At 44.4% G+C, this 19873-nt stretch overlaps 1 protein-coding gene across 1 annotated transcript in view; it reads left to right on the top strand.

Annotated features, from left to right (window-relative positions):
• The window catches only part of CPXM2 (carboxypeptidase X, M14 family member 2), a 129727-nt gene that overhangs the window by 95664 nt on the left and 14190 nt on the right, over positions 1-19873 (top strand). Inside the window, exons 7-11 of the mRNA XM_058544208.1 lie at positions 2783-2871; positions 10318-10441; positions 11643-11839; positions 12874-13053; positions 18065-18362. Coding sequence (XP_058400191.1) covers positions 2783-2871; positions 10318-10441; positions 11643-11839; positions 12874-13053; positions 18065-18362 — 888 coding nt within the window. The remainder of the gene's footprint in view (positions 1-2782; positions 2872-10317; positions 10442-11642; positions 11840-12873; positions 13054-18064; positions 18363-19873) is intronic.

Below are 19873 nucleotides of genomic sequence, written 5' to 3'. Positions count from 1 at the left end.
GAGTTCCCCCCTCGCTATTCCACAGACAGGCAGGTTGGCCATTACCAAACCCATCCTACCGTCTGAGTGACTCCAGGGGAAGGAGGCTGCTCCTGTAGCTCTGGGAGGAGAGCTGTCTGATTGGCCCAGCTTGGATCCTGGGATCATCTCTGAGCCAGTGACTGTGGCCAGAGGACAAAGTGTTTTAATTGGCTGGACCTGGGTCACATGTCCATACCTGTGAGTGTTGGACAAAGCAATTCCATAGGAACCATCTGGAATAGATTCCCCAGAGGAGAAAGGGATTCTTTTGTCCACAGAAGGAAGAAGGAACAGGGAGTTTGGCTGACTAGTTGGCTGTGTCTGTAGACTCGGCCCTAGGAGGGCTAGGCTCAGATCTCACGCGTCTGTTTACCTTCAGGGCTGGGGTCCTAATAGGTTCTCAGTAAAACTTTATTCAATCAGAATAAATGGACAAATAAAAATGTGTTTTCTCAAAATGTGGGAGACTGAAAGATGTGAAAAATACTCACCTGTGGTTTTGAGACAGTTCTGGAACTTGTACCCGTATCCTTAGGCAGACTGACTCGTCTTAAGGAAGGAAGATTGTTGCCAAACGTGGAGCTCTTTTGTACTTCGAGTTCCGAGTTTTCTTTCAATCCTTTATGAGAACCTTGAAGGCATAGCTTGTGTTTGAGACAAAGGGGGCTTCAAAGGGTTTTGGAAGGAGGCCCCTGGGACTTGGGGGTGCTGAATCGCTCTTGGAAAACAGCATGGGGGTAAGGTAAGTGTAAATTAATGTGAAAAATATGCTTTACCTTTGCTTTGAAACATACCAGTTTGGAAATCACAGGGAAGACGCTTGCCTGAGGGCATGGTCCGCCTTCTCTCCCAAAAGGAAAGTGCCTGAAAGGTGATTGGGGGCCTTGGCTAAAGCTGAACTGCTTTTGCTTTCTTCCCTGGACAGAATGCAATTTGCCCTCCCACATCATTTCCCTTTCAATGACAGAGATTTGTTTCTAATAGTATTACTGGCAAACCTTTTGTGAATGTCGAAAACTGTCTTTTCGGTGTGAGGGTCTATATGTGATTTTTCCACTCGTTGTATGTGGCCTCCTTAATCAAGGGTGAGGCCCGTCTGTAAGGGAACCCGGCGAGTTCACGACGTGACATGTGGCTGTGGGGATGCAGACGTGCAGCTGGTTCAGCTGGTCGCAGGTGTGGGTAACATGCACTGAGTACCTCGTCCCTGCTGGCAGCGTGCTCAGTACTTTAACACGGTGCTTCTCAAACTTCCGAGCCCACGGAGTCAGCTGGGATTTCTTTAAAATGTGGCTCTGATTCAATAGGTGTGGGCCAGGTCTAACAAGCAGCCGAAGCACTGGTCTGTGGGCCACTTTTGGTGGCAGAAATTGGGACTCGCTACTCCTGATACCACTGGGAGCATCACCCACCACTGCCACCACCTCCAGAATCTCCTTTCAAGCCACTTAGACCAAACTGACACCTGCTGTGCTTCCAACCTTGTGTATTTGGTTGCTGGGCTGGGAAACTGACCTAACGCCCCCTGTTCTCTCTATGCTGGAGGGAGATCTGAGCTGGCTGGGGTTTCTGGCTGCGTCCTTCAGATGGAGATGGTGAGGCCAGCTGAGAGTCTGTAAGCCTCACTACTTTTGTCAGGTCAGGAGAAAGACCTCAAGGCTGACTGAGTGGTCCCTTCCCCTTCATCCTCCTTCTCACTCTTCCTTCTCCCTGTCCTCTCCTTTCTTCTGAGTGTTCTCTGTTTCTGTAATTATATAAACAACACAGGCTTATAGGAATTAAAGAAAAAAAAGTCAGTTTATATGGAAGAGAATCAAGTCAAGAGCAGACATCTCCTCCTGGACCCCTATAAACCAGTCCCCAGAGGTCACCACTGTTAATATATCCAGATTATGCCTGTTAGGGTGCTCCAGCTCCAACAGCAGAAACCCCAGCTCCCACTGGCTTAGCAGGTAAGGGAATTCTTTATCTCACGTGATTGGGAGTCCCAAGGGAGGCTGGTTGGGATCAGAGTTGGTTCACTTAGTAGCTCCTGATGCTCTAGGGGTTCTCTCTGTCCTCCACTCTGGAGAGATTCTCGCTTACTCCTCCTCTGTGCCATTAAAGTCCTTCCCTTCCATCTGGATCAACAGGAGTGGCCAGAGGGTGCTGTGCTTTGATTGGCTTAGACGAGTCATGTGGGACCCCTGGAGCTGGGGTCATGAGGTCAGCTTCCCAGAGGTGGAGAATGGGGATTCCCAGACACAGGGTTTCTGTTAGGAAGGATGAAAGTGGACTGAATGCTGGGTAGGCAACTAATAGTGTCCACCACACTGCCAGAAATTTCCATTTATGCATGCAGTTGTGATATTCATTCATTCACTTATTCATTTGTTCATTTAGTGCTGGCAGTTTGCCAGGCACATAGATTATCCCAACTAATACTAACAATAAACAATAAACCAATGAGCGAGGTACCAGTATTTTCCCTGTTTGTGGGTGAAGAAACTAAGACAAAGGCTGTTCCCGTGAGTTATCCAAGGTCACACAGCATGTAAGTAGGAGAGCAGAGATTTGAACCAGGCATTCTGGCTCCAGCCCTACGTGCTCCAACACTGGGTAATTGTGACTTCTAAGATGCTTCTGGAAAATTGGCTCTATCACCTCTGTGCAAATGTTAGAAGCTGGAGATTGGGCTGTGTCCCCACGTGAATCAGGCACTGAACAGAGCCGCCGTAATAGAATGATGTGTGTGAATTCAAAACCGTATTTCTGTCCCTAGATCCAAATAACTACTATCACCGACGGAATGAAATGACCACGACTGATAACCTGGATTTTAAGCACCACAACTATAAGGAAATGCGCCAGGTAAGATCCAGATTTGTCAAAGAGCAGTATATTATGTGCCCAGAAGCACATAGTTTTTTATTTTCAGAAATTAGGATGATGTGTTCAGAACAGAATCTGAATGGTCCTGGTTTGCTGAAGCCACACTAAATGCCTGCAGTTTCAAGGGTGAGGTGCCTCGTTGAGGTTCGGGTGACCAGAGGAAGGCTCCCTTGCCAGCAACTGATTAAAAAAGAATGCTAACCCAGAATTCTCTGATTTCATACTCTAGTTCTTAAGAATCACTGTGTGTTTGAGTGATAGCACTGATTTAAGGATGTTAGTCACATGCAGAGTCGAAGAAGAAAAAGGATCTAGAATATACTGATGATAGTAATAGCAGGAGCCCTCACGTGGAACCTACATTAATTTACCTACATGAGCAATTTACCTGCACTGACGTGCAGTCATCCTAACCACGCTGGGAGGGCAGGGACTGTTGTTATCCTTGTCTTACTGATGGGGAAACCAAGTTACCGAGGGGATATGTAACGTGACCTCTTGGTATTCAGATTCTCTGATTCTCGATTTTGGTTGCATATTAAAATCATCTGGGGAAATTTGGAAAAAAACACCTATACTTGAACCCCGCCTCGGGCCAATGGCAGCAGAGTCCTTAGGAGAAGGGCCTGGGGTTCTAGATTTTTAAAAGCTGTCCTTGCGATTCTAACGCACAGCCAGGCTTCAGAACTACTGGTAGGTAACTTTATAGCTGTTAGTACTTCAGTGCTGTTAGGAGGGAAAGATGATCCCAGATGAGATTGTCCCCAGATTTAATTAGAAACCAAGTCATTCTGAGCTACTGGCAGTATTTGCATCCTGGGTGCGGAGGGGAGAGAGGATTAAACGTTTATTAGGACAAGCAGGAAGAACAGTCTCTATGCTGGCTGCCTATGAAATCCTGTTCAGGGGTTGCCCCCAGCCTGGTGCTGGAAGACGGGGACGTGCTGGCAAATGAGAAATCCTTAGATATCTAAGAATCTGTTTGAAGAGACAGAACAGAGAAAAATGTCCTCATCAATACATTTACAGAACAACGATTCACGAAGGCCAAATTAACATGGTCGAAGGGAGGGCTCATAGGTGCTGAGGGAGGGAAGCAGTGCCCAGGACAACTGCAGGAGATGTTCCTGAGGTCAGAGCAATTAGGCTGAGCCGAGAAGGCTCTCTGCCTCCTCCCCCGGAGTCAACAAACCTGGTTTGTCTTGATGTCATTTAATTTGAGATCCTCACACACAGCTTCCAGACACCTGTCAGCACAGACTTGGAGGTGCGACGTGCTAAAGAAATTGTCTTGCTGTCTTGCTCTTCAGAAATCGGGATAATGTGTTTGGACTTGAGGTCTGTGAGTCATCCCTGCTGCTCTACATTCTTGGGTATTTATATGGCTCTGCTCACTCTTCCAATTCACAGAGTACTTGTGTATTAACTCAGCTTTGCTCACTGAACATCTTAGGACATCTTTTCGAGCCCAGAAATTAGACAAATATCAACTCAGTTGGTGCAATTAATGTCAAAAGCAATAAATCTAAATGCATTTACAATGACCTAACTGCACAGAGAGTTTGGGTATCTGGAGTCTTTAAATAGTTGTCCAGCATGGGATGCTTCTCATATAAGGAGAGTTGGTGGAGTGTGCTTCATTCCCCCGAGCAACTCTGGTCATCGTCACTTGTAGATGTTAGCTAAGAGGAGCCTTGGAGTGGTCAAGGCTCCCCCTGCAGGTGCTGTTGGGTGACCCCTCCAAGGTCCCAGGGCCCCACAGCACTCCACAGGAGACTGCACAGGGGAGCATCTTATCAGTCTTGAAGAGTGTTCAAGCCAGAAGTGATTTGCCACTTGGATTCCTGGCTCCTGGGGATGGGAAAGAAGCCAGCCTCTTTAGCAATTCCCCGTATGGAGCCTGCTAGGTTACTGTAGGAATCTTTCTACTTCAGCAAAAAACAAATGTTAGTTTATCCTAGAATTGAAAGAGACATTTACAACAAACAAACAAACAAAAAAGACAGAGAGAGAGAAACAGCAGCAGGTGCAGGAAGAGAGAAGAGAAAATAGAAACCCTGATTGCTTTGGAAGGGGAAAGTCATGAGAATGTGTGTGCAGGAAGTATTTCTAGAGCAGTGACTTATAAGACACTGTTCTCTCTCCAGGGGGAGTCCCATGGGGCTGGCATGGGGAAGGGACAAGGAGAGGAAGGAGAAAATTGCACAACCACTGATATTATAATGCAGAGTACGTTAATTATTCCCAGAGTGCTGAAGGCCTTCAAGTATGTGTCACGATTTATAATTGCTTAGTCATCTGTTTGTCTACGTGTACAGTACATGTCTCCTTCATTTGGGACCATGAAGGCAGAGACTCTGTCATTTTATTGTAAATCTCTAATGTGTACTAGATAAATATGTACATTTGAGGTCATTACAGGGGAGATATCTGGGGAGAGGGAGGGAGAAGTGACCGGCCTGGTTGGCCGTGGTTGGGAAGGGCTTTGATTGAGATGGGTTGGCTATCATCCAGGGCCTGTGGCCAGCCTTGGGCAGGCAGAGATGGAAGGAAGGGTGCTCTGAGCATTGAGGACAGCAAGAGCAAAGGTGTGGAGGTAGCAAAGGGCATGTTTCTGGAACAGTTGACAGTCTGCTGGGAGAGGAGGCTGGCCTGAGTCCTGGGAGAGGCTTTTGTACTGAGTCTGAGAATCAGAGGAGGGTTTATGTGCACAGAGCTCAGGGACATCAGTCTGGAAGTTGTATGGAGGATAGACTGGCGAGCAGTCCCCAGGAGAGGGACCTATGGGGCCTGAAAAAGGAAGAGGAGAGAGGCATTCTGAGGTGGATGGCTAGTCCTGGGTCACCTGTTGGAGTGAGTTGGGTAGAGAGAGGGGTCTGGCATGCTTCCAAGGGGGGTGAGGTACCATCTACAAAGGGAGGAAAAGAAGTGGTTTTGAGGAAAAGGTGAAAAATTTGCCTTTGGTGTTGGGCATGGTGTCGTCAGGTCCCAAATGCTCAGGAAGTTCTGGCTGGTTGGCTGATAAGTGGAGTGTGATGCAGTAGAGAGAAGTAGAAACATGAGTTGGAAAGCAGCCACCTGGTGGGATTGACTTCCAGGGCAGCTCAGGAGGGTCTGGGGCATCAGGCTGTGGGGGCTCCATGCTCAGCCTGACCCTGGAGGTGGGCGATGGAAGCCAGAGCAGGGCAGCAGGCCTGCAGATCCAGACAAGCCCCACTCCTCACCATGAGATGCCTCCTTCCATGATTCCGTTCCTCTGGAATTCCTTTCCCATTTGATCAGATGCAGTGTCTGTTTCTCAGGCAAATAAGTAAAGATGGTGGAAGAGGATTTTTCCCTTTTCCTTTCTTTTTCTTTTTAACATTTTAATTCGTTGAACAAACAGTATTGTGTCAACATCAAATGCAAACCAAAAGTCTAAAACTTAATCTTGCATGAACCCACTACCCTCAAAAATAAGCGATTTTCATTTTTCCTACTTCTGTCCAGTGTTTGAATTTCTATGTTCGCAGATTTTGTATGATTTTGTTCAGAGGATTGTTACAACTTTGCCCTGCTTTTCTCAGTTAATATTGGATCATTAGCCATCTTCCGTGCTGTCTTCATAATTGTAATTGTAGTGCTGCAGAATGTTCCAGTGAGTGGATGCATCATGGGTTTCTCAGCTCTATTCCTGCTGTGGAGCATTTGGACAGCTCCCAGCTTTGAACGAACACCGAGAAAGTCTGAGCATGCTACGATGCGTGTCATCATGCATATAATTTTACCAATCTCTATGAGAAAGTTCCTTCTGATATATTGCTAGAAACTCAATTACTAGAAAAGGGGACTTTTTCCTCTATTTCCTCCAGGAGAGGAGGGAAACAACAGAGCCTAGAATTCTGGGGAATAAACAAGGAGGGTAGTTTCTTCCCATCTCAGAGATGAGGAAACAGTCTTGACGTCGCTAAGAGTCTTGCAAACCCAGGTACTCTCTAAGGTGATGTTTCTCAACTTTTTTCATTACTGCCCCCTTATGGAGCCTTTTTAGACATTTTTCTTAATTACCCTCTCCTCATTATATTAAATACTAAGGTTTTGTCAGATACGGCTGAGCTTTGGAGATCCACAAAGCATTGTAATATCTAAGACTTCTAGCCCCCAGAGAACCAACTTTTGTCTGCTTGGGGTCACCCCTGTTGAGATTGCATGCTCTAAGAACATGAAGAAAATTCTATTCCTTACTCTCAATTTAGCCATCAGGACACAAATGTTTACCACTAGGGCCCAAACTCCAAAAAAAAAAAAATCTTTGATGCTTTTCAGGAAGGAGCAAGGGGGATCACCCCCAGGTCTCTGATGGTGCTTGTGGCCGCTGGAGAAACCCTCCCTGGCGTTTCAGAGGGCCACTGTGCAGAGAGGATTGTAAAGAACCTGCCTAAAGGAGATGCTTTAAGTGCCTGTGTTCTCAATCTTATCTGTGGAAAAGATGCTTGTGACACTACAACACAGGAAGGAAAATGTGGCTGGTCAAAAACACCACCACGGTGGGTAGAGTTTACAGAGGTGACTGATGACTCACGGCTGAGAGTCAGCCCATAGTGAGAGACTGTGTCCATGACTAAGTGTGCATCCAAGGGAAGATGGTATTTGTCTTTTTACAGTGTCAAGGTCACGATCTCTAGCACACGTGGCACATTTCTCCAGCAGCTGATTGAAATGGGGAAAGAGTAGGCATTAAGTGACATCCAGGCTCTGTGCTGAAGGCTTGCGTTCATTGCCTAGTTAAGAACGAGCTGACGGGCTCAGTGTCTGCAGAACTAATCGTTGATCTGAACGGAAGACAGTGGATCACCTGTTGATCAGGATTTACTGGGGTTGATGCTGGTAGCTGAGCATGGCTGTGCAGTCAAAAGGAACTAGTACACGGGGCCCCGAGTCAGATGGCGAGTGTGCTGTGGCCATCTTTCAGAACAGTCGCAGTGGACAGCAGACAGAATGGACAGCAGAGATGTGCTGGTTTTCATTGCTTTGCTGCCCCTTCATGGACAGGTAAAGCCCTGAGAGTCCAAAGCCCTGGCTGCACCTCGTACCAGCTGGGTGACCCTGGGCAGATCACTCAGTGTCTCTCTGAGCCTCAGTCTCCATGTCTGTAGAATGGGGACAGTCACCTCTGCCTTATCTACTTCGCCTGGTGATCGTGACAGTGAGATTCGGTAGAGAAATACAACACGTTATTACTGATAGTTAACATCATTGGTGACATTGTTACTGTATCTTGGTGAAACGTGGTGCTACTCATATGTGGCTCCACTGCAGTCCTGCAGCATGTGTCTCTTGTGGTGATGGATGTAGAAGCTCCGTTTCCCTTCACATTGTCTGTCCGCTGATGGTGGGTTTCTGCTTTTCCCCTCTTGTGAGCAAGAGTCCAGTCAGCTTTCTTTTTCTCTCACCACATATTGTAACGCAAAGTGAGTTATCATAAAGTGAAGCACATTTCTCCCCAGGAGCAGTGAGAGAATTAGACCCTGAATTCCTGACTGAGACTGCACCTATAACACCTCGTAGCTGTGTCATAAAAGCAAAGCTATAGGGCAGTAAATCTCTCCATTCCTTTAGAAATGCTCATTGATGCTCCTTAAACGCCTCTACCCAGTCTGCAGAATGTTCTGTTATGAAAGGCAAATGAAGCGCACAGCGATATAACTCCACTGTATCATCAATTCTACATAATACCAATTTTCTAGTTCCCATAGATTTTTAACCCATCATAAAATTTTGCAACAGATTTGTTTACTTACGACTTATAAGGACATTTTATGGGTAATTCAGTTGATCAAGAATTTTGTGAAACATGGCTAGAGCACGTCCAGATCCACACTGTCCCCGTGGGGCCATGCCCTTCCTCTAGTCACCACAACCCACTCCTGCTCATCTTTCGGAAGGATGAAGCCCTCCCTCATAGGCACCTGCCCGCCCGCCACCCTGGCTGGGATGTCCTTCCTCGCTGCTTCTACAGCACTCGAGCTTCCCTCCTGGTTTTTAGCACACTGTCGTGAAATTGTCCCACGAAGGCTCCTGCCTCCCCCACGAGAGTGGCTGGTCTGGTGCCTGGCTGAGCAGCGGGCTCTTCAGTCAACACTGACGAATAGACTCTAAACACCCCTGATCAGATCTCTTTCCCTGGGGGATTGCTAAGCCATTTCACCCAGCAAATCCAGTCTACTTAACAGCTCGCTCACACGGACTTGTTCGGAGATGGGAGGCAAGCAGCCTCTGGGAGGGTGTCTCGGTCCTCCGTCCCCGAGGGCAGCTTGTGCTCCTGCGACTCCCAGAGTCCTCCTCACCTCTTCCGGCAGCTGTCTTATTCTCGCAGACTGAACCTGTCAGTCTGACTGGCTTGACTTTAAAAGGAAAATTCAGAAAACAACATGTATTTATTGCGCTTCCTTGGGGAAGCCTGCTTCCCCACCCTTTAACTGCGTGACTCCCCGCCACCCTCTGCTCTCTCACGTAGCACAGTGAAGAGAGTCATCCCGTGACTCCTGCTGTTGCTGCACTTTAAGCTCCAGGAAGGCAGGAGTAGCCTGTTTCCTCAGGCTGACATCACAGATGCTCATGAAATTCTTAGAGGAAATTGATATTCAGTAATAAATATTTATTTAGGGACGGATATAGAGATAAAGACTCAGTCTGTTTCTTAAAGGATCTGCAGTCTAGTGAGGGGACTATAAGAAAACAGAAATCACAGTGAAAAGGTAACAGCATAGCCAAGGGAGGCAATAACCACAACCAAGGGAGGTGATACCACAACCAAGGGAGATGATAACCACAGCCAAGGGAGATAATAACCACAACCAAGGGAGGTGATAACCACAACTAAGGGAAACGATGACCACAACCAAGGGAGGTGATGACCACAACCAAGGGAGATGCTAACCACAATTAAGGGAGGTGATAGGCAACCAAGGGAGATGATAACCACAACTAAGGGAGGTGATACCACAACCAAGGGAGATGCTAACCACAATTGAGAGAGGTGATACCACAACCAAGAGAGGTGATACCACAACCAAGGGAGGTGATACCACAACCAAGGGAGATGATAACTACAACCGAGAGAGGTGATACCACAACCAGGAGAGGTGATAACCACAACCAAGAGAGGTGATACCACAACCAAGGGAGGTGATACCCACGACCAAGGGAGGTGATAACCACAATCGAGGGAGGTGATACCACAACCAAGGGGTGCTGGGAGATCAGGGAAGAGGAGGCACAAGGAGAACCTTCCAGGCAGAGGGGATAGCACTGGTGTGTGGGGAGGGTAGGGGTGTGTAGGGGGGTTGTGGGCAAGGAGCAACAGGTGGCTGTCTTCTTGGGAGCCCTGTCCCTTTAGTGCATGGCTGTCATTGCTTAGAGCCTTAAATCCATTTTGTTTTTCAGTTGATGAAGGTCGTGAATGAAATGTGTCCCAATATCACCAGAATTTACAACATTGGCAAGAGCCACCAGGGGCTGAAGCTGTACGCCGTGGAGATCTCCGACCACCCCGGGGAGCACGAAGTCGGTGAGGCTGCCCCTCCGTGGTGCCCCTGCCCCGTCATGTTGGGTGCCTTCTTAAAGAGCTGGGAGATGGGTCCCTCTGCGAGAACATTCATGCAGCAGGACAGGAGCTGTCCATGCCCCACTCTCACGTAGACTGATTCTGCAGATTTTGGTTCTGTGAACCTCTTATCTTGAGATCCGGGCTATCGACTTGTTTAAGCTAGAAATACCCTCCTTTCCTCCAAATGGACCGTATTGAATTCAGTCCTCAGCTCTGAGACCGATCACACTAACCAAAGAAGAAAGTAGCCAGAGAAAATTCTGGACTCCCTGGTCATTAATGACTCAAGTTAGAGGAGGTCTCCTTAATTTTTTTTTGATTTCAGTCCTCTTTTCAAGCATTCCCTGATTTCAGCCATTTCCCATTCAGTCACTCCTGAACCTGTGTTCTCCTCTAGGTCAGAGGGGCCTCTCTGCTTTTTCTGTGGTAAATCTGCGAGCGCTTTAGAAATCCGTCGATATTTAAGTGCAGAGATTTGTCTAATTCATTCAACTCTAACATTCATCAGTATTTCAGGAGTTCCTCTAGGAGTAGCTTTTCAAGGGTAAGGGCTTTGTTTCCCGGTAAAATCACATTTTCTCAAAAGCATAGCTTGGCCAGTGAGGAAAGGAGAGCATCGTCAGCTCGTACCTGGCACCGATAAATCCTGACACTGAAGCAACTGAGCGTTGAAGAGGAAAAGCTCAAAGGCGGCCCCCTTTACAGAATCGTCTCGCTGCTGATTTGCTCTGCTGGACGATCTTCTGCTTGTGCTTATTCAAATCTTTGTGTCTTCATAAAATGTAATAGGACGTTCTTTTAAGAAAAACAGTTGCCTCCCAAAGGAGAAAAATAATTGCTGTGGCTTGTGTTTAATTTGTACATTTTAAACCCTAAGCACTGTGTGATTTTATCTATTCTTGCTAAATAAGAATAAACATTATTACCCTGTGGCTGGTATCATCTAAGGTTTTTCTACACATTTTCTTATATACCTGACTCTTTGGGAATAAAAAATTATACTGATATAATTTTGGAGGTTTATTTGAAAGCATGGATAGGGCTAAAATTGTAAGTTTATATTACTCAGAGATTTTTTTTTTTTCCCTAACACAGTGTGATAAGGGCTGTTTTGCTAGAAGCATCCGATATGAACCTATATTTCTCCCCCCTTTGAGTAAAGGTGAGCCTGAGTTCCACTACATCGCAGGGGCCCATGGCAACGAGGTGCTGGGCCGGGAGCTGATGCTTCTGCTGATGCAGTTCCTCTGCCAGGAATACTTGGCCCGGAACCCACGCATCGTCTACCTGGTAGAAGAGACCCGGATTCACATCCTCCCCTCCCTCAACCCCGACGGCTACGAGAAGGCCTACGAAGGGGTAATGGCACCACTTCTCTCGCCGCATGTGGCAGCTCTAACTGCAGAGCTTGCTCACCTATGAGTTGATATGAATTCTACAGACAAGCTTTCTTTCTGAGTGTGTCTGCTGAGGCAGAGGAACCCATAAGGCTTATGAAAGATGCAAAGCAGGGATTGAGAATTATGGGGAACCTGAGAGGTGGACATGCCAACAGACTGGAGAAAGTGAACGTGAATAGTAGCATTGTTTTATATATACAATGATAATAAAGAATAGAATAATAATGACACCTAACATTGATTAGTGCTTAATCAAAGCATGCACTAACGTTGCTTATTATACCTGTATCCTCTCATCAGTCTCTGAGGAGAGTTGTTTTATTATTCTTATATGTTGTTCATATTTCATGTTCTAATTATGATATAGAATTTGTATAGGTTACAGTTATGTATAGAATATACAATGTATAGAATTATTTATAGCATATAGTTAGTAGTATGTTGTGTGGTGTATCTATAATGATATATCACAAAATCTGAGAATAAAATGGAAAAATACACTTAAAACAATGGTACCTTTCAACTGCAAGCTTTATGATGCAGAATTTTGGTTGTGTTTATTGGCGCAAATAGTTGGTTAGGGATTTGCAATGCTCACTAGTGAGCGAGAAGCATGGGCAGGCAGAGAGAGCGTATTAATATGATGGCTGTTGATTTTGCAATGATGGAGTCTTAGACTCATTACAAACTACTCGGAGTTTCATCCGACCGGTGTAGAAGAGGTGAGAGAGGAGGGGTAAGAAGGGACCTAATACTTTCTGAGCACTGCCATGTGGGGGGAGGGGTTCTCTGCATTCTCTCTTTGGAGTGATTTGGCTATTACCAAATATTACCAGCAAGTGTTTCAATGTTCTCCTTTGGATGTCATCTTTGGGAGCCAGGGTGTGTAGAGGCTTAGAGACACACCCCAGAGGGAGGTGGAGGTGGCTTGTGTGTGAGAGGCAGCACTGTCCCGAAGTCTGTGAGTTCCTCATGTTCTGAATTGTCTCCCAGGGCTCAGAGCTGGGAGGCTGGTCCCTGGGACGCTGGACCCACGACGGGATTGACATCAACAACAACTTTCCTGACTTGAACACGCTGCTCTGGGAGGCAGAGGACCGAACGAACACACCAAGGAAAGTTCCGAATCACTATATTGCAATTCCTGAGTGGTTTCTGTCTGAAAATGCCACGGTGAGTAAAAATACCCCATAATCTATAGAGCGGCGAAGGCCGAAGTTAACACCCCCTGGTATTTGCAGAGAATGTGACATTTTCTTAAAGACAAGACAAAACCATTTTTTCTTTCTTGTTTTCTCCAAAAGTGGGGAAGTGTGCTAGATAATAACTACCTTTTTTTTTTTAATTTTTTGTTTATTGCAGTAACATTGGTTTATGACATTGTAAAAATTATAACTACCTTTTAAATTGATATTTGAGGAGATTCTTCACAGAAGAGAAATCATTTAATTTTATTTCTTTACAACCACACAGTGCTTCAAAAACAAAAAAAAAATTCTCCTGAATTGTACATGTTTATTACTATCATCATTACCCTCATCTTTGGCAGTTATCCTGCTATGAAATTGTCCTTAGCCCTCACTGATTGCTTGAGATATCTTATTTTTATTTTAATAAGTCCCCATGGATTTGTTACATGTGGTACTTCTTCAGAAAGAAAAATGCAATTGGATGAGAAATGTTTCTCTTAAATTTCTTAGGTCTTGTTTCACAAAGAATATGTTATAGAAGAAATAATTCTCATGAAATTTTCCAAGCCTACTCTGCCCATAGTAATCTGCCTCTTTATCCCTAGACTTTGATCCTATGTGTCCTTCAAGAGGCCTGCCTTGATTGCTATGTAAGTGAGGGTTAGGTTCAGCTGCAACAACAGAAAAACCAAAATAACAGTAGCTTAACAAGGTAGAAGTATCTTTCTTTTTTCACATAAAAGGACTCTTGAGGCAGACAGGACACAGCCGGCCGGAAAGAAGCCCCATGATCATCAGGAACCCAGGACTCCTCTTTCTGCCTGCACCATGTTAGCATGTGACTTTCATCCTCAAGATGTCATAATCCAAGATGGCAGTGGGTGCTCCATTGTTGTGTCTGTGAAGGAAGAGGAAAGAAAGGGTTAAAAAAAATAGAAGATCCTCCTCTATGATACTTCTATTTCCTTTAAGCAGTATTCCTAGAATTCTTACATACTACTTCTACTTAAATCTCATTGGCCAGAATTTAGTCAAGAGGGGTTATCAAGCCATTGCAGGGAAGGCTGGGAAATGCTATATTTTAGGCAAGCACATTGCAAGCTCAAAAAGTTTTTAAAAATTGGCTTCTTTTCCTGAGGAATCAAGGGAGAATGGATGAATGGACAGAGGGCAGCAGCTCTCTGGCCAGCCTCAGAGCTCCAGCCCACAGCACATGTGGGTACCACTTACTGGAAGAGGGCCAGCATGGTTGCCTCATTTAGCGATTCACAGGATGGTGTTATCCAGGCCCTCAAGAAGCAACTGGTCAAGTGATGGAGACAGACAGTGGCAAAACAATGTGGTTTAGTTAGGATGCCCAAGGGCGGCTACTGGGGGTAGAGGATTCAAGGGCCTCTGGGTCTTCTGGATCTTTTCTCACGTTTCCTAATTCCATCCTATAAAATCCCCATTTCTTTCAAACTAATGTACTAATGACATCTAGCAAAGCTGAGAATTCAAGTGCTGTTATAATTTCGGAACCCTTGGACCAAAGTTGGAATATGATTGCCTTGGAATATGATTGCCAGCTTCCTTAGCCCTAGGCTATAAGAGATAAGTAATTATTTTAGCACAGTCATACAAAGTCTTTGGATTTCAGTCTTTGCTCTAAGACTAGAATTTAGTTTTTTGAGCTTGTTATTCTTGAGAAGTACAGGGAGACTTACACAAATCTACCATCACCAATACCTTTCTCAGTTGTGGATTACGTAGGTAGATAAGAAATCAGCAAAGGTAAAGATTTTAATAACAATTAACAGGCTTGACATAGGGGATCTATAAGAATTCTACAGCCAGCATTAGAGAATACATATTCTTCTGGATACTCTCTGGAGCGTTTTCAAAACTAGATGATGCTCCAGGCCATGAAGGAAATCTCAATAAATGTCAGAAAATAGGAGTCAGGCAGACCTTGATTCTCTCACCACCATACAATTAGACTTGAAGATAATAATAAGATTAATGAGAACATCACCATGTATTTAGAAAATTAAAAAAAAACAACTTCTAATTAATGGGTCAAAGAAAAAGATCATACTGGTAATTAAAAAAATAATTAGAACTCAGTGATAATGAAAACATTACACATCAAAATTTGTGGAGTACAGCAGAAAATAGTGCTTTCAGGAATTTATCCCTTTAAATGATTGTATTCCAAAAGAAGAAAGGCTGAAAATGAACTTAAGAAGCTAGCAAAAGAATAACAGAAGAAACCCCCCAAATTTAGAAAGATTGTGATTAAAAAGTAAGAGCGGAAATCGATGAAATGATAGAAAACAAAGAAATAAAATGACATAATTTGTCTGCAGAAAGAAGCATTTGACAAAATTTAACAATCATTTACAATAAAATCTCCTAGTGAAACTTTATAATATAGATGATTAGTTTCAGGGTGAGGAAGGCTATTTTAAATGACATTAATCATGAAAGAAAAGATTAATAAATTCAGTTACATCTAAATAAGAAAGCCTGTTCATCAAAAGATTTAAAAAACTATAATGAGAGAAGCTAAAAACTGAAAGTTATTTAAAAATTATATAATTGGAAAAGAATTAGAATTTTAAAATATATAACGAATAATAAAAATGTAAACAACTCAGTAGAAAAATGAGTAAAAGATATGAAGAGGCAATTCACGGAGGAGAAAACATATGGTTAATAAACATGAAAAGATGTTCAACGTTACTAGTACTAAGGAAATGCGGAGAAGAACATTTTACACCCATTGATTGGCCAAATTAAGAAGTCTGACAGTACCCAAGCGTTGGGGAGGATATGGGACAGTGGATCTCTTACACCTCGTGGGTGAGAATGTAAATTAGCACGATGACTTTGGAAAATAATGATATTATCTTGTGAAGTGGAATATGCTAGACTCTGCAATTCCACTTCTGGTGACTGATGCAAGATAAATCTCAGCACATGTGTACCCAAGACAGTACAAGAACTTCCAAAGCAACACTGTTCATTATAGCAAAAAAAATGGAAAATTACCTCTATATCCATCATCACAAGAATAGATAAATTAAATGCTGAGATCACCATACTGAAGTGAAAAAGACTGAACTGTAGCTTTTTGTAACAGCACAGATGAATCTTAGAAACATAAAATTGAAGGAAAAAAATTGCAGAAGGCAACATCAGGATGGTTGCCCCCCACCCCCAAGTGAGTGAAACCAAATAATACATTTTTAGGCTTACACATATGGGATGAAAAAGAGAGAGAATGAGAATCGTACCGTTTAGGGTATAGCAGTTACTTCTGAGTGGGAAGCAGGAGGATGGGGCAGAGGGAAGCACGAATGTACACGGAAGTTGTCTGTAAGATCTGGTTCTTGGGTTGGATGGTGGGTTCACAGGTGTTTATCATATCAAAATATATAAAGGAAGAGGACCAAGTATGGACCAGTAATGATACTGTGTAATGAACTAAGTTCTATGATTAGTCCCATGCAGGGCGCCCAATGTGTTTAGAAACCAAACGAAAACAAAACTTACTGAGTCCTATCAAGTCAATATCATTCCTTAATCAGTTTTCTATGCTGCACAGTTAAACCATTTCCAATGTTTATTTCTTTTCTTTTCATTTTATCCTACTGGAATTAACTTCATAGGGATTAGCAATTTATGATAAATATTTGATTCATTGATCAGTATTTGATCATATCAAGCTTTCTAATTTTGGCTTCTAACATTGTCAGTTTTCTTTTTTTCTTAATTTTTTTGTCATTAAAAAAATGTCAAGCATACAAAATTAGAGAGAAAGCTGTAAAGGACTCCCATGCACCCATCTCAGCGTCAACACCTATCAATTCCTGGTTCATCCACATCTTCACCCACTTTCTCCTCCTCCCCAAGCTTATTGAAGCAAATCCCAGGCTTCATATCATTTCATTTGTAAATATTTCAGTAAGTATCTCTAAAAGATCTGACTCTCTTTTAAAACCATAAGTTATTACCATTATTTTATCAAAATAAATAATTTCTTAATATTATAAAATATCCAGTCTGTGTTCATATTTCCCCTACTACCATTCTCAATCTCTCTCTCAAAGTTTGTTTAGATCAGGATCCACCTAAAGCCCATTCATTTTGATTGGTTTTTGATTGATCTTTTAAGTCTGCTTTAAATTGTAGATTTCTCCTCAATCATTTTTCTTTTTTCCTGGCAATTTTATTGTTGTTTATCTTGTAACAACTAGGTTATAAACAACTAGATTGTCTTGTAGCATTTTCTGCTGTCTGGGTGCTGCTAATTGCTGTTCTTGTGAAGTCATGTAACATATTTCTCCGTGTTTGTTGTAAATTGGCACGGTAAGATTCAGACCAGAGTGGACGAGATAAGACAGGGCTTGGCAAACCACAGCCTGTGGGCCACATCCAGCCCAGACCTGTTTTTGTAAACGGTATTTCACTGGGACACAGCCCTGCTCATTCATCTGCAGATGGTCTATAGCGGCAGAGTTGAGTAGTTGCCACAGAGACTGTGTGGCCCTCGAAGCCTAAAATATTTACTATTTGGCTCTTTGCAGAAAAAGTCTGCCGACCCCTGGACTTGAGGCTTGGTCCAATTCAGGGCTGGGTTTTTTTGGGTGTGTGTTCTTCTTCCATTGGGAGACACCTGTTTGGTTATGTCTCTCTCTGTGCTCTTCGTAGCCATTGATGAGTGTGCCTGACCCATTAATTCACTGGGGTTGCCAAGTGTTGGTACTCTGATTCTGTCCTGCCCTTTTGTGCATTAACTGGAATATTCCAACAAAAGGAAACTTTCTTGGATTTCTCTTTTATTTATTCACTGTTTCCGCAAAGTCCAGTTTTCCCCGGACAGATTTTGAAATTCTAAATTTTGCCAAGATTATTCCATAAAATTATTCCTTTTTGGAAAGCCACGGAGAGAAAGCAGTTTCCTTCTTAATTTATTTATCAAAGCGTGTTTAAATTTGGAATGCTCACAGGTGGCGGTAGAGACCAGGGCAGTCATAGCCTGGATGGAAAAAATCCCCTTCGTGCTGGGCGGCAACCTGCAGGGAGGTGAGCTGGTGGTGGCGTACCCCTACGACATGGTGAGGTCCCTGTGGAAGACGCAGGAGCACACCCCCACGCCCGATGACCACGTGTTCCGCTGGCTGGCCTACTCCTACGCCTCCACACACCGCCTCATGACCGATGCCAGGAGGAGGGTGTGCCACACGGAAGACTTCCAGAAGGAGGATGGGACTGTCAATGGGGCTTCCTGGCACACTGTGGCTGGAAGTAAGTCTCTGATGGTCCTGCTGTCGTCATGGGGCCAAACGATAATGGACCGCTGGGAAAGGGTGGGACCCTGCAGCCCATCTCCTCCCATCCCTCTGTTCGTCATTACTGTCAGCATCATAGCTACCCGGGTTAACCATGTGCAAGGTGCCAGCCCTCTCCACAGACTCCCCTGTAATCCTGACTACAATCTTGGGGGGGTGGTGTGTGGCTTACTCCCTGTTTTATGAATGAGATGACTGGGGCTTGGAGACTGGAAGGGATCTGCCCTGGCAAGAACGGGGCAGAGCTGGGGTCTGTTTGTCTCTGGGGCCTGCTCTTAGCTATTGAGCTATTCAGGTTTAATAGAGTCAGAAATTAGTAAACGTAGACTTAGGGGAAATATTGGACCGAAAGGCAAACCCAGCAAAGTGGGGAGAGGATGCTGGTGCCCATGCTGGAGCCAGGGCTTTCACCCAGGGCTGTTTCCATTGTGGGGGACATCCTGTGCTGTAAACCTGTAGTTAGGGCTGGGCATTGATCCCCGCTCAGGTGTGAAGTGACTCCGAGCTGCAGGTGTGTCCTGAGTCCCATAGTAAAGACCGTTTCACACATCGCCCATCCGCTGGAGGTCCACAGGCGGCCTCCCCATCATACCAGAGCATCTGGTCGAAGCCTGACTGTGTGCAATGCAGGGAATATGTGGCATTGCTCCCGGCATCCACGTAGGACCAGAGAGTCTTCCAGTAGAGACTTCAGGAATTCCTTTGCAGCAGCCACAGAGGACCCTGTGGTCTAAGTTTCAGGATAAGCACTTTGTTTCCTGTATCAGGGGTGCTCTTGGCCCAGGGATCCCAAATGAGGAGGGATGAGGATGTCACATTCCCTAAGGTCCCTCTGCATTGGGATGACAAGACCCTAAACATAATGCTCATTGCCTATTTTCTTGACTTTGTGGGGATTGGTCAACCAGTGATGAATTTGAAAAATAGACCTGAGTTCAAATTCTAGTCCATCACTTAGATGCTGTGTGACCCTGGGCAAGTTAGTTCACCTCTCTGAACTCCCATATTTTCCATTTGTAAGACAGTAACGATGGCAACGATGGTGATGATGATGACGATGCATCTAGGAACTGTTGTGAGGATTACATAGGTGATGGATGTGGGTGTGTTCTCCGTCTGGCTTATGGGAAACAGTTATGATAACTTCCCATCTTCTCCCCTTCTGCCCTCTTCCAGTAGCATGCTCACCATGAAACCGCTTTTATGAGCATCTTATTCTCTATTTCCCTCTACTAATTAACTTTAACATTAAATTTAATATTATTTTACTTTGCTAGGGATTCAGCCTCCACATGCTTTTCAGATATGTTTCCACCCTTGGGAAAAGAAGAATAAAAAAGTAGTAGATATATTTGTTCCCGTGGCCATTTTAAAACAAGTACAGAAAGCCTGCCATTTTTTTCTTGGATGGATACCAAGCAGAGGTATTTTATTTATCTCCATCGTGCTTTTGCTCTGTACAAAATT

The sequence above is a fragment of the Diceros bicornis genome, chromosome 6, assembly GCF_020826845.1.
Source record: "Diceros bicornis minor isolate mBicDic1 chromosome 6, mDicBic1.mat.cur, whole genome shotgun sequence".
In the NCBI taxonomy this organism is placed as follows: Eukaryota; Metazoa; Chordata; class Mammalia; order Perissodactyla; family Rhinocerotidae; genus Diceros; species Diceros bicornis.
Note: the sequence above shows the minus strand (reverse complement) of the source record. Positions and strands in the feature narration are given on the sequence as shown.